The sequence below is a fragment of the Centruroides sculpturatus genome, unplaced genomic scaffold (genome assembly GCF_000671375.1).
Source record: "Centruroides sculpturatus isolate CEXI.00-Female unplaced genomic scaffold, Cexi_2.0 scaffold1629, whole genome shotgun sequence".
NCBI classification, from domain to species: domain Eukaryota; kingdom Metazoa; phylum Arthropoda; class Arachnida; order Scorpiones; family Buthidae; genus Centruroides; species Centruroides sculpturatus.
This window is the reverse complement of record NW_019386002.1, coordinates 36154-50036: the sequence shown is the minus strand read 5'-3', so window position 1 is coordinate 50036 and position 13883 is coordinate 36154. Positions and strand designations below refer to the sequence as shown.

Genomic DNA, 13883 nt, shown 5'->3' with positions numbered 1-13883 from the left:
TTTGAGCTTAAAAAGACAAGGACAAAAGTTCGAAGCGCATTCTAGACCAGCAGAGATTAACGTGCATCTTTCGTACCTCAGCATGCGTTGCTTGTGAAACTTTATTATCGTAACCAATCGAGCGCACCGGGCGCTCTTTGTGGGTTTAGAACCCGTAACAACCTGTCCAGAGGTCCTGTATCAATTAATGCTAAGGATCCTGTCTCTTCAAATTTCTTTATAAAGTCTTTACTTTATAAAGAAATTTGAAGAGAAAGGATCCTTAGCAGTTCGGCCTGGTAGAGGGCAAAAACTGGTATCTGCACAGACAGTTAGTGTTGTTGCGATTGTACCCGTTGAAGGTTCTAACCCCCGGATCTAACTCCATGTGACTTTTTCCTGTGGGATTACTTAAAGTCCAAGGTCTATCTTGGTGGTGTCCCCAACTTGATGACCTTGAAGGACATTTCTCGAACTGTGATGAACATTCCTGCGGACATGCTACATTTGGCCGTAGAAAACACGGTGTTCAGGATGCAATGTGTTGTCCAGCAGGACGGTGGTCACATTGAAAGAGGGAGGTTATTTGCTGATTAATTAAACTTTCATTATTGCACTGAAACCTCTGTCTGATTATTCATTCGTGTTTGTTAATTGCAACTGGGTTTTATGCAAATTCTTAGCTGTTTCGATACAACAGCGCCAAATCCACCCTTAATGGTGAATTCAGGTACTACTTTTTTTCTTCGCGGAATCTCTTTCCCATGTCGTCCTTAGTCACTCTCCCAAATTTGGCGACAGTCCGGCTGTTAGATTGCTCTACAGATGTCTCTGAGTACCATCAGTTAAAAAAAAACACCCTGTATTTAGAGAAAGGAAAACTTAATTTCTGGATATCTTCATATATATGAGTCATCCACGAAATGATCTTTTGGCTGTAAAAAATCTATAATACTAATTACGTCTCTGGCGTCAGTACAATTAAAAATATATTTGATAAAATGGCCGCGACATTAAGTACAGAGGAAAGATTTTAATGTTTTATATATTGAGGCAGTCCAGAAACCTGTAAAGGAAGGTAGACTCAGCAGTGAGACTTATTTCCTAAGATATGTAAATAGGACAAGATGAAGATACTTTTAATGTATTGTCTGGTTTGAAAATTTTTTGCAATTTTGCAAGGTTTTATTAGTGTTATTTAAATATGAACCCACTGAAATGAAAAAAAAACTATTTCCTGATATTTCACATTAATGAATTGTTCTTAACCAAATATATATATTAGTTCTGCGCTATTTTTGATATACTGTAATCAATAGTGTTAAACATGTATATGTTTTTTGTAATTTGCTAATAAACAAGCATAATATATTAATTAATTAATTAATTATAAAAATTATTTTTATAGAGGTTTTTTTTATTCTGAATGTACAAGTAAATATTTTTTTAAAAAAAAGAAGCTAACATTTTATAACAATAAAATGTTTACTTCTTTTTTTATATCTAAACTAATACTCCAAGGCCTTACATTTATTCTGATTGATTAAATTTTGTTGAATGTACTTACCGTACAGAATTTTTTTATTCTGTAAGGTATAGTTTCTATAGAAATAATTTTATAATTTTTAATAATAGTGTAACAAATGCAGACTGGTTAAAATGTTAGATCATAATAAATAATTACAATAAATTAATGTAATAAGTAATATTAATGCAAATACTGTAAATCTTTAATTCTTAAAAAGAAAGAATAAGATTTTTCATTTAATGAACTTTTTATTGATTCTTTTATTTTTAAATTTTCTCTTAAAAATATTAATAGCATTTAGGCAATTCAAAAATATGATATTTTTTAAAATATCAACTACAATTAATTTATAAATTTTAAATACAGTCTAAGCACATTTTTTACTAAAAAAAATAATTCTCTTTATTCTGTCCCAATGTGCTACAGATTAAAAAGCAAAAATACTGAAGTGCTTAAAACACCTGAAACAAGAATTACAATATATTCACACTAAGTCATTTATACAATATATGTATTCTATGTAATGAATATATATGTGTGTATATATATATACATGAGCACAAACATACAGTTATATACATAAAAGTATATATTTTTTTTATGCTTTACTCCATTATACAGCTCAAAATTGATTTTCAATCAATTGTCAACATCAAATATTTTATTTTAAAATAGTTAGTTATAAAATATTCTATCCTGACAATTTATATTGCAACATGTAGGTAATTATACCAGTCAAGATAACAATATATTTATATATACAAGTTTTAATTATATTATTGTAACAAAATTTAACAAAATAAATATAAAAATCATATGAATAAAAAAGTTATGAAGTTCATATTTGATTTTAGTTTTCATAGTTAAGAGTGAAAATAATTCAAAATATAACTTGCACATTGTTAAAATAAAAGAAAAAAAAAATGTACAATGTCTTTCTACCTTGAAAATTTACAAGATATATGAATAATATAAAAAGAAAAAAATGTGAAAACATTTAATAAGGAATGTACATATGTTTATATATTTCCAATTATTCAAATTAAAAATGAAATATTGTAGTTAAATATGGAAAGATCAGGTTAACATTGAATAATGATAAATCAAATAATCTTATTCTATGATTTCATTTAATGTTAATACTTTTTCACTAATGTTAACTGCAGGAATTCTTTAAAAATTATATTAAAAATTATTGAAACACGTTAGGATTTATTAGTTTTTCATGGAATTATTATTTAGAATTAGCTCTATAAAAAAAGTAAATAGTGAATGAAATCATATTACATTTCATTTACTAAACAGTGGGATTTTTAAACTCTTTTCAATACATTTTTGCAACAATTATTGTGAATTGGCCAGTTTTTTCTTGTTTTTTAAAGTCTTTTTACTTGTGGAAGTTGATTTTATGGACGGAGCAGTACAGGTACTTGTTTTCTTCATCCTTAAAGAATGAGATGCATGTTTACAAAATATGATGGACTGATGATTTTTAACTTTGTCTTTTGCAGCTTTTCTTTTCTGTGCTTTTTTCTTGCATTTTTGGCAGCAACACCACCGTCATCTGGGCAGAGTGGTCTTATTATGAGAAACTGGTAATTTTGGATTGCTAATCAAAATATATTATATATATATATTTATATTAGTAAAGTTAAAAGAATACTTACTTTTAAAAAATTTGTTAAAGAAAATGTAATTATAGCATTTAGTAAAGTTTAAGATGAAAAATAAATATACATCTATATTATAATAGATGTACTTACAGAAGAGGAGAATTATGAAGACATGATATTCCTTGCTGGATGCATGGACCAAGTCTAGTTTTAAGGACAGCATTATTAGTAGATGATGATGAAAGAGGCAAAAGAGTATAAGGTAAAGGTCGTAAATCATAAATAGAGTTCCTTGAATTAGTGATGGAATAATTAGTGGAAGGCCAGTTTGACGACGATTGGATGACCACAGCTTTTCGCATAGTTGAAGCTGGCATCATTAGTTGACGCCATGCTTTCCTATATTATAACAATTTTATACTGTGATGCATTCATAACTATTTGCATCACTTTATTTAAATAAAATTTTTAATTAAATTCATATCAAACTATGAAGGTGAATCAAAACAAAGTAAGATTGATTTTTTCCCATATAACAACTCAGGGCATAGTAACTGTGATCTTATTTCAAAATATTCATATGAAAATCAAAGAATTTATGCAATTATTTCTACTAATCCTTGAAGATATGTAGTAGAGAAGTTCTTTGTAGTAGTTTGAGAGGTTCTTCAAAATTGCCTTTGATGCTATGACTACTGTTGTATAGATAATAAATCAGTAACCAATAACTTTGAATTTAGTGTTGAAACATAGGAAAAACACAAGATGCCAAATCTGAATAATATAATGGATATAGGATGCATGAGGTATGAGTGACAATGGGTTTCTTGGTTGTACAGTAATTTTATTTGATTATTTTTACAATGAGTGAACAGAAGGCATGAGAATGGTCCTGTGATGATGTTAAAAAGCTAATAGAACTTTACAAATGTAACCTTTGCTCATAGTATTGCCAAAATGTAGATTATAAAGACAGAATAAAGAAAAACACTATATTTACTGAGTGCAAAAGTGTTTTCAATGACTAGAAGTAACTAGAAAAATGCACAACTGAAGGAGCAAATGGTAGAACAAAGAAAACATCAAAATGTAGAAAAGTGGCAGTGGGGTGGTCTCAATTATTCAGAATTGTTTTCTGAAACTAACTTTTTACATTTTAAGCAAATTTAACAGAGAAATAAAAATAATTATGCCTAAATATGCTTACTTAAAGCCAAAATTTGTAGCATTCTGATGAGTTTTTCCATTGTGTTACAGAATCTTGCAAATGAGAATCTTTCAGTTTAAAAATGGCCAATTTTTTTTTAGCAAAATCTCAAAATCTACTGCAGTCTCAAAATTGTCAGGAGTCTTCTATTTGCAGTTCTATAATTAAATTGTTGAAACAACCGAATTTTAGTCACTTCAAAATCCATTGTTGGACCTAAATGAATTTCTTTTTATTTGACAATAATGCTAATATTGCAGCTGTTACCTGTTCAAATTTATGTGGCATGATTTAATGTATAAAAACTGAAATTGTGATAGTTCTCATGACATCTACAACTATCTTGTGTATACAGCATGCAAGAACTCATGACAGTATTTTCTGACAGTCATTGCTGAAAATATAGCAATTTACTTGCTAGTGTAAACAATATTGCAAGACTTTAAGTTTTCTCACCTGTGTTTTGCAAAGTACTCTAGCAATCAAATAATGTCATATTTCCACATAAGTATTCACACTGATGCATTGATAATGGTTCTTTAGAGTAATAAAAATCTGAAATTTGTTAGTGACATACTTTTTACAGAAAAAGAAAACAGTCTCAATTTGTTTTGACTCATCTTAATATAATAAAAAATTATATAAATATTCTTTCAAACTATTTAATATATAACCTATAATTACATTTATCATGCACTATTTAATTAAAATATTACATACTTTTTACTTGTGGATGCTGTTTGTCTTGTTTGATGACGGCTTGTAGATCCTGAAGAAAGATTTTCTACAGAATTTTGATTAGCGCTTCTTACTGATTTAAGTGGTGACATGTAGGAGGATTGGGCAGGTGGAGTGGAAGGAAAATTCTTGTTAGACTGAGAATTGGATAGGTGGTGAAACTTCACATCATCCACACTAATTTTTGTATAAATTTTATATAATATTAATATCAGTTTAATATTATATAATATATCAAAATCAATTTAGTGTAAAAAGTTTTAATAAAATACTAACTCTAATGCTCCAGTTGTTACAGATCTTGTGTGATGACGTAATGCTTTAATTATATTTAATTTGTCTCCTTGTGTCAAGCTAGAATCCTGAGTTTCATTATTATTTTCCAAATCAGGACAAGATGTTTGTAAATTATTTTCCTTTATATTAAAAAATATTCAAACAAATTATAAGAAATAAAGTAACAAGAATAAATAATAATTATTATTATTTGTAGAACTCAAAGAAATAGAATATTTGTGCTTAACAAACTATTACATATTATACATATTAATCAGACAATAAAAATTAATATTTTAAAGTACAGTGGAACCTCGCTTAATGAGCATAATGCAAAACAATTTTTCCCATATAAATTAATGTAAAATATGATAATGCATTCCATGTTGAAAAAAATACTCAAATATTTTATGTATAACATCTATTCAAAGAAAATTATACAATGTACATTGTTAAGGAGTGTGAATCGTGAATCATCTCATCTTTTCTTCTAGAACGAAATGAATCAACCTGAAATGTGAATTTGATTTGCAGAAAACAAAAAAAAAAAAAAAAANCAAGAAAATTGAAAAAATATGTCTCAAACAGCCAAACAATATGCCAAATTCTTGGGCTATGTACAAGCTATAATTAAATATTAGAAATTAATTAATTTGACTAGAGGTAGACAGTTATGCTGCCATCTTGTATTAAATTTAATAATTATAAATAAATAATTTTTAATTTAGACATTTCTAAAATTTAATTTGGAATTGGCCATTAAATTTAATATGAGATGGCAGCATAACTGCCTATCTCCAGTCAAATTAATTCATTTCTAATATATAATTATAGCCTTTACATAGCCCATGAATTTGGCATATCGTTCGGCATGTGTTTATTTAACGGGCTATGGTTGTTGATGTTTATACGTAATATATCTGAACACAAGTTTGAAAAAAGTGATCACAAGCAACACTAAGATGCTAGTAGAATGAGTTCTAAACACAGACTGATAGAGCATGCGCAAAATCCAGGACTTCCCCTCTCCCTTGTCACTCATTATGTGAAACGTAGCTCGTTAAGCAAGACATTTTTTACAATTTGCTTTGCTCATTATGTGAGGTGCTTGTTAAACAAGGTTCCATTGTAATTTATAATGTTTTAAATTTAGTAGTTAAAAAAATATAATTAAGTATGTGTAAAATTATAGTGGAAACTTGTTATAACAATCTTCTGATTCCACTGAATATCATATAAACTGAACTCCATTTTCAAAAAAGTTTTGTCTTCAAATTTTATGATATCTGAAAGAAAATTTTGAGACAAGTTCTGTTCAATACAAATTTTCATCAATTTTTTATTTTATTTATTTATTTTTTTGAATTTTATTATGCTAATGTTATAATAGTAATGTGACCAGAAGTAATTTAAATAATTAAAGTTTAACAAACATTTTATTAACAAATATTATGTAGCTTTGGACATGATTTTTATTTTGAAAAATTATATACAGATTAGAAACAATCTGATATAATTTTCCAAAATAGAAATTATTAATAAAGTATATTCAATATCATAATTTTTTGAATACAACAAATTTCAATTTTCCTTTACTATACTTTCAAGTTTCCACTTTCCTAATTCTTTCTTATTCTGTATGTATCATATTTACTTGAATCTAAGATGCACCTTAATTTTTACATGCTCACCTACAGCTTTTTTTTTTTTTTTTTAAATAGACAACTTGAGACAAATTTATGTTAACAGAAATGTTCAGTATTTATTGCAAGCAAAGTAGGTTATACATAACTGTCTTCTATGATAATGAAATCAAAAACTCCTTCACTTGCCACATTAGGCTCTTCTGAATCAATACTAAAGTCGTTTTAGTTAGATTCTTGAGTTTTATATATGTGTAGTTTTAATAAACCAATACTATACTAATCAATTTGGATTTGATGTTCACATTTTCCCACATGCAATCATACTCAGTACAATTTAAACCAATGGAAACGCAACATTTCTTGAAAGAGTGCTGCACAAAGTTTTTCTGAAATTTTCATCAAAGTACTCACAACTTTACTGTAATAGACTAATGAGATTGAGTTAAGCGCTGACATCTTAAATATTTTCTATTACTAATAAAATCATTAAAATGATGCAATGGAATTAGTGATGAGAAATAAGACACAAGACACTAGAAATTGCTAGTTATGACATAATACATCAAATCTAATGTGTGTTAAACCTAAAAAAGTGTATCTCACATTCAAGTAACTACAGTATATATCAGACATGGGCAAATGTGGCTCTGAGAGCCACATGTGACTCTTTTTGAGTTACATATGGCTCTTGCTAAAAGTGTTAATTTCTGCTTTTTATTATTATTTTTACAATTTTAAAAATGCAAACACCTGCAATATCTAGAGGCCTACAAGGTGTTGCATTTTACTTGGCCAGCAGTATATAATAAAATCGCAGTACAGAATAAAAAAAGTATAGAACTTCGGCTCCCATGCATTTTGCAAAACCTACATTTCGGCTCCCACTGAACTCTTGCTTGCCCACCTCTGGTATATATGTAAATAAAATTTATATTTTTTGCTTACATCAGATTTAGAATGGCTTCTATTTTTCTTTATTTTTGATTCGTTCAAATGAATTTCATCTACTTTATTGGAAATCCAGTTTACACTTTTATGTTTATCTTCAACTTTCAAGGATGCTAATTTATTTGATTTATCATTTTGATGCTCAACTTTTGAAATATGATAAATGCTCTCATTATTATTTTTATGACTTTCTGTTTTATTGCATAGATCCCCTTGTGTCCACAAGCTTGATTGTTTACTAAAAACAAAATGTTTTGTTATAAATTTAAATAATAAATTTTAAAAAATTGAAAAATTTAACATTAAATTATTTTCAAAATTATAATTATAAAATTATTTAAAATACAATTAAAAATAATACATTTTTAATTACATGTATTGACAAAATGCTTAAAATATTTTACAAGTAACAAAGATATCACTCATTGTAATGAAAGCATAATAATGAAATATGATCACAAATATAGTAAAATCTCACTTATATGGCCATCTTTGAAGCAAAAAATTTCTGGCTATAAGTGAGGTGGCCACCTAGGTTAGGTTATGAAAAAATTGACATAAAACTATAATTAGAGTGCACTGAATCCTGCTAAAAGTTTAATACAGCATATAAAAGTAAACAAAAATAAAAATGTTAAGTATAAAAGTCTAAAACTGAAAAAAACTAAAACTGAAGATAAAGTACATTAAAACAGTTACCTTTTTATTCACTTTCATGATGAATATAGAGGTTGTGTTCTATTCTTCCATCCACACAGTACGCTATGGATGGAAGGATAAAGGATATGTTTGTTTCCATTCTGACTTTGAAAGGTATTTTAACCTTTTCTAATTGGATATTTCCTTTTTTCATGTTTTAAGGAAATTTTTAAATTTTCAATTACCAAGGCTAAAAAGGAAGATCAGATCATCATAAGACATATTTCACAACATGAAAGTGAATAAAAAGATGACTGCTTCGACACATTTTGCTTCAATTTTAGTTTTACTTAAAAATAAATAAATAAATAAAAACTTTACATAATATTGTACACTCTGTGCAATGTATAGTAATTCAAATTTTCATACAGTAATGAATTAATGCTGAATAATATATTATTGAAATACAAGATACTCTACATGTATAATGAATGCAAGCTGTTTGCAATAGGGTCCATTCAAGTATTGTACAGTAGTCGATCCCCCTATAAAACAAGTTCCTATACTTCAGATTCCTATATCACGGCAAAAAAATTGTGACAGTATTCGTACAAACGTGCTAAAAAAACTCATATAATTCGGTAAAACGTCATCACCGACTCATGCCATGACAGGATTGGTTGAATCTAGACCAATAGCAGATATTGTACAAACCGTTGAGTTTAAACGAGCAGCGGATCTACTAAAAACCATTTATTATTTAATGTCCATAAAAATTATATTTATATTAATGATGTCTCCAAAGTTCAGCAAAGTTTTCGCAAAAAAAAAAATAATTTATCAGGAAGCACACGAGTGCCATTCGACAACAAGCTCCACAACGAAAACAAGCTTAAGCAATGGCGTAGTCGAACGGTGCACACTCGGTAAGTAAGCCTACAATTTTTTGTTTATAGCATAGTTTATATGGATTATTTCCAAAAAATTATACGTATTTTGGAAATGTTGAGTCGAGTTATTCTAGAATCAATTAATATTATGGAAGAAACCTTTCAAACAGCCATAGTCCGTAAACTGCATACGTGCCAGGCTGTGATTGGCTGAACTTGTAGAAAATGGATTCATAAAAACCGGAACGTATCTATTGTGTTATAGGGGGGTCGACTGTACCGTTCTAGATAGAACTCTTTACTATCCAAAAACAGAATCAACATGTTTATGAAATGATAGTAAAAGTGTTTATGCTGTCATTAATTCTAACTTTTCTACATGAACAATTTGAAAATGGGGCATCATAGACAAAGCTGTAATCACAAAGCAAGGTTTTACTGAGGCGGATATTGATGAGTACTTCAATCCTACCTTCATTGTTGAATAGCATACTTCCTCCACTGCTGATATGCTGTTTGAGGAACCCATCATATATGACAATTGATTACACTTAGTAGTGATATCATATCAGTATTAATAGTAACAAATCCCTTTTTTTTGCTGTTATAATTTTAACTGAAACATTGGAGGGAAAATCTAATTATTAAAAGAAAATATTTAATTTAGCTCACAATGGATACATAGAAACAATGAAGTTTCAGTTTATAAAATACAAATGTACTTTATAATCTATAGCTGCATTTTAAAAGAAACCAATGGTACAATATAAAATGAGGGCTATTATGTATTTTCTCAGAAGAATTAAATAAAATTTAAAAAGAAGGTAGGTATTAATTGAGATATAACAAAGACCAACTAAAACAAATAAAAGGTATTTCCAGAGTCTCTTGGAAGTCATCTTTCACATCATAAATATTAAATTACTATAAACAACACTAAAAAATTCAGAAGTGCAAAAATATGCTTAATCCTGGTTATATCTGATTGAAATTTGGACTTCTGAAATGTATTAGAGTTGTTCATGGTATTCCCAGATAAAAAAACATTAATTATATAAAATACATCTAAGTAGCAATTTTTAGGATGACAGCTCTATTAATTAAAATTAGAAAATAATATGGTAATTAAAAACAAACAAAAATCTGCTATTTTAAAGCTATTCAAAAAGCTTTAATAATTGAAATTCTGTATTTACATAATAGAAAACAATTATAACTTCTAACTTTAACCTTTTTCCAAAATTTATATAAAAATTGTTTAATAAATTGCAAAACTGAAATTGAAGTTCGTATAATGATGAAAAAGTTTCTAAAATAAAGTATCCCTTACTCCAACAAACCCCTCTTTGTAGACTACTGTTGGAATCTACTGTTTAAGATACTACAATTCTCCCTGCAACTACATCTCTGCCAGATCTGCCAGTATATAAAAATCACAGTTTTTGAAAGTTTGCTGAAAAAGACCATTTTTAGTAAATGCCAAACTTTATAAACAGAACATTTTTAATTTTTTGCACAATTAAATATTAAAACATTAAATATTAAAACTTTAAAAATTTAAATTGTAAAATTAATTATAAATTTAAAGAAATATAAAAGAATAAAATCTTTAGATAACATAATTTTTAAACATTCTTTTCCATTTCTAAATTTTGTTAATTCCTGAAGATGGTCTAAATTTAGACCAAAAGCATTTCAACTGTAAAATACTATTTTTATTGGTAACCACAAAACAGATGTTTTTATTTATTGCATTATAGCATAAAATATGGTAATTTTTTAATCTTACAGTAGTTTTTTAGTCTTTTGAATCAAAAGAATAACTTTATGTTTAGATTTATGTGTCTAATTTTATACTATTAAAAATTTTTTAATTTTTGTAATTTACTAGATCTGTGTATTTAATATCAATTCACAATGCTCTCCATATCTGTGTAACAATTTATAATAATTTATTATATAAACAACATTAGTTTTAAATAAATATTGATTAAAGAACTGTAAATATAAATTTTGAAAAAATAATCAAATGGTAAGACAAAATAAAATATAATTTAAAATAATATGAAGAAAATTAATAGTACAGTATTATTCTATAAAAATAAGCAGATGGAGCTTAAGTTAATCAACAACTCAAAAGTCATAGTTTTTATGAAACAGAATCTGAGAAACTTTGACATTCATAAAGCCTAAAACATTTACTTTTTTTTTAGGATTTCAGATTTTTCTAGTAATGTAATTAACATCCACTTTTGATTCCTAAATCTTTTTTCTGTAAGAAGTTTGTTTCTACTAACATTTAACATCAGTGAGTAACTCAGTCAACTTACTAAAGATAATATTAGAGACAACCATGGAAAGAACCATGCTTTTTTGTAATTAAAAATTTTTAAGTTAGTATTAGTACATATAAGTTATCTTTTGCTACATCTAATTCAAGCACTCACATGTATTGAATGTATATGCAAAAATGTGCATACATATATAGATGTGAGAGTGAGAGAAAGAGAGAGCGTGTGTGGATGTGCGATCAGAAAAACAGTTGCTGGCCATATGAAAAGGCAATCCTTACACTCGTTGACCATGCATGCAGAGACATTCTTACACCTGCTGGACACAGAAGAGGCAGTCCTTACATTCACTCAGTTTTGATTGCTTTGTTCATTTTTGGTGTCCATTTTCTGTTAGGCAGGCTCAATCACATCAGGAAGCATGGATGCTGTCACTTTGACCTATTGTATCTCAAAAACAAAGTCATGGGCCCCCAGTTTTTATTACATTTTTGGATTACTCATCACAATTAATGGAAAATAGCAAAAGTTTTATCAAAATCAGCTCAACAAATTTTGAGAACAAACTTAATTCTAAAAACCAAATAAAAAGACTGCCAATACTCCATCTCAAAAATTCTTTCACTTTAACTTTAATAAAATAATTTAGCCCAGAACATAAATATGAATACTTAAGCAGATTAATAAACATTTAATAAACAAAAATAATAACATTTTATTTTGTATTTAGTCACTGATAAGTTTTGTCCTTAAATAAATTAAATTTATTTTTAAATGTTTGTATATAAATTTACTTTAAAATCTTAAATTTTAGAATGAAAAATTTTAAATTCATTGAAGATAAGGATATTAATTATGAAAATTTTGAGAACTAACAATACAACAACTAGGAAAATAATCATTTACATGTTTAATGTAAATAATAATTATATTTATAATAAATCATTTATAACTTTACCTCTCTAACCAATGTTGTTGCTGACCAATAATTGAACCTGGACGACAAATTCTAATCCATGCAATTGCTTCTGCTGCTGAGAAATGATAATGTTTCATAATATAGCAAGCTATTAATGTTCCAGTACGTCCAAGTCCAGCTGTAAAATATTCATAAAGTATGCTATTTTTATTCAAAAAATTAAAAATTATTATAATGCACAAAATTTTTATGATCTTTAAGATCTACACCATAAAAAAAAAACAAAAATATTATTATTATTTGACTCAAGCATGAAAAATGATTACCAAATGTAATAATATACAGCCAAACCGTAGGTTTTGAACACCTCACTTTCAAACAAAATTTTGAAATCATATTTGCCCTGGTTGCCATACAATAACTCAGTTTCAGAACAAGCTACTCAGCAAGAGCTGGCTACAGATGGTCAACTCCCCATACCTTCTATATTAAAGAAAGTTGATGGCCCAACCAATCAATGACATGCTGGGATCGCCCACATCATTAAATGTCACTTGAATCATCAATGTCATTGCTATTTAAATTAGATTTTGATGTGCATACAGAAAAGATACTATTCATATTTTTCAGTACACACCTCAGTTGAATCTAAATCAAATTAATTAACAAAAACCANAAGGCTATAAATTATTTTTTCTGCCTGTCTTCAAAATATATACATTTTTAAAATTTATATTGTTATTTCTTTTATTTTACAGGAATGTAGCCTTATGGAGTGGCAAGGGGCAGAATTTCTATGCTCTTCTATCCCCATTCTCTGTTGGTCCCACTGCTGCCCCACTAGAGTTTAAAAGTAAACAGCAAAAAAATGTCAAGCATTTCACCACTGGACAGAACAGAAAAACAGGCACCTCACTCAAATTCTAGACTAAATGAACAGATGTAAGATAAAAATAAAATTCAATACTGTACTTGTTTTTGTTCAGCCTTTTCTTTTTTTATTGAGCATTGTCATGAATGCCACTGGTTTGCATATGGCTTGAATATAACATGCAAGGAGATACCATATCAGTACAACAGCTCTTTACACAATAATATGTTGATAGTGATCATCTACTATTGCATTTCTACCTAGACTATGCACTTATGCTAAGTTTATGCAGCTATATATAGATAGAATAGATAATATTATATTGCATTTATAAGCAT

The 13883-nt window shown here is 27.8% G+C and overlaps 1 protein-coding gene and 1 long non-coding RNA gene across 2 annotated transcripts in view; both read right to left on the bottom strand.

Moving 5' to 3' along the window:
• Positions 1 to 13883, bottom strand: part of LOC111613058 (dual specificity protein phosphatase CDC14AB-like) — a 54549-nt gene that overhangs the window by 24846 nt on the left and 15820 nt on the right. The window contains exons 5-8 of the mRNA XM_023354353.1: positions 12714 to 12852; positions 7933 to 8173; positions 5342 to 5481; positions 5048 to 5242 (exon numbers count right to left, since the gene is read on the bottom strand). Of these exons, the coding sequence (XP_023210121.1) occupies positions 5048 to 5242; positions 5342 to 5481; positions 7933 to 8173; positions 12714 to 12852 (715 nt within the window). The remainder of the gene's footprint in view (positions 1 to 5047; positions 5243 to 5341; positions 5482 to 7932; positions 8174 to 12713; positions 12853 to 13883) is intronic.
• On the bottom strand, positions 3059 to 5016 carry LOC111613057. The gene is made up of 3 exons (XR_002754709.1): positions 4328 to 5016; positions 3271 to 3324; positions 3059 to 3116 (listed from the first exon to the last, which is right to left on the bottom strand). It is a non-coding gene; the product is annotated as an uncharacterized LOC111613057 (long non-coding RNA).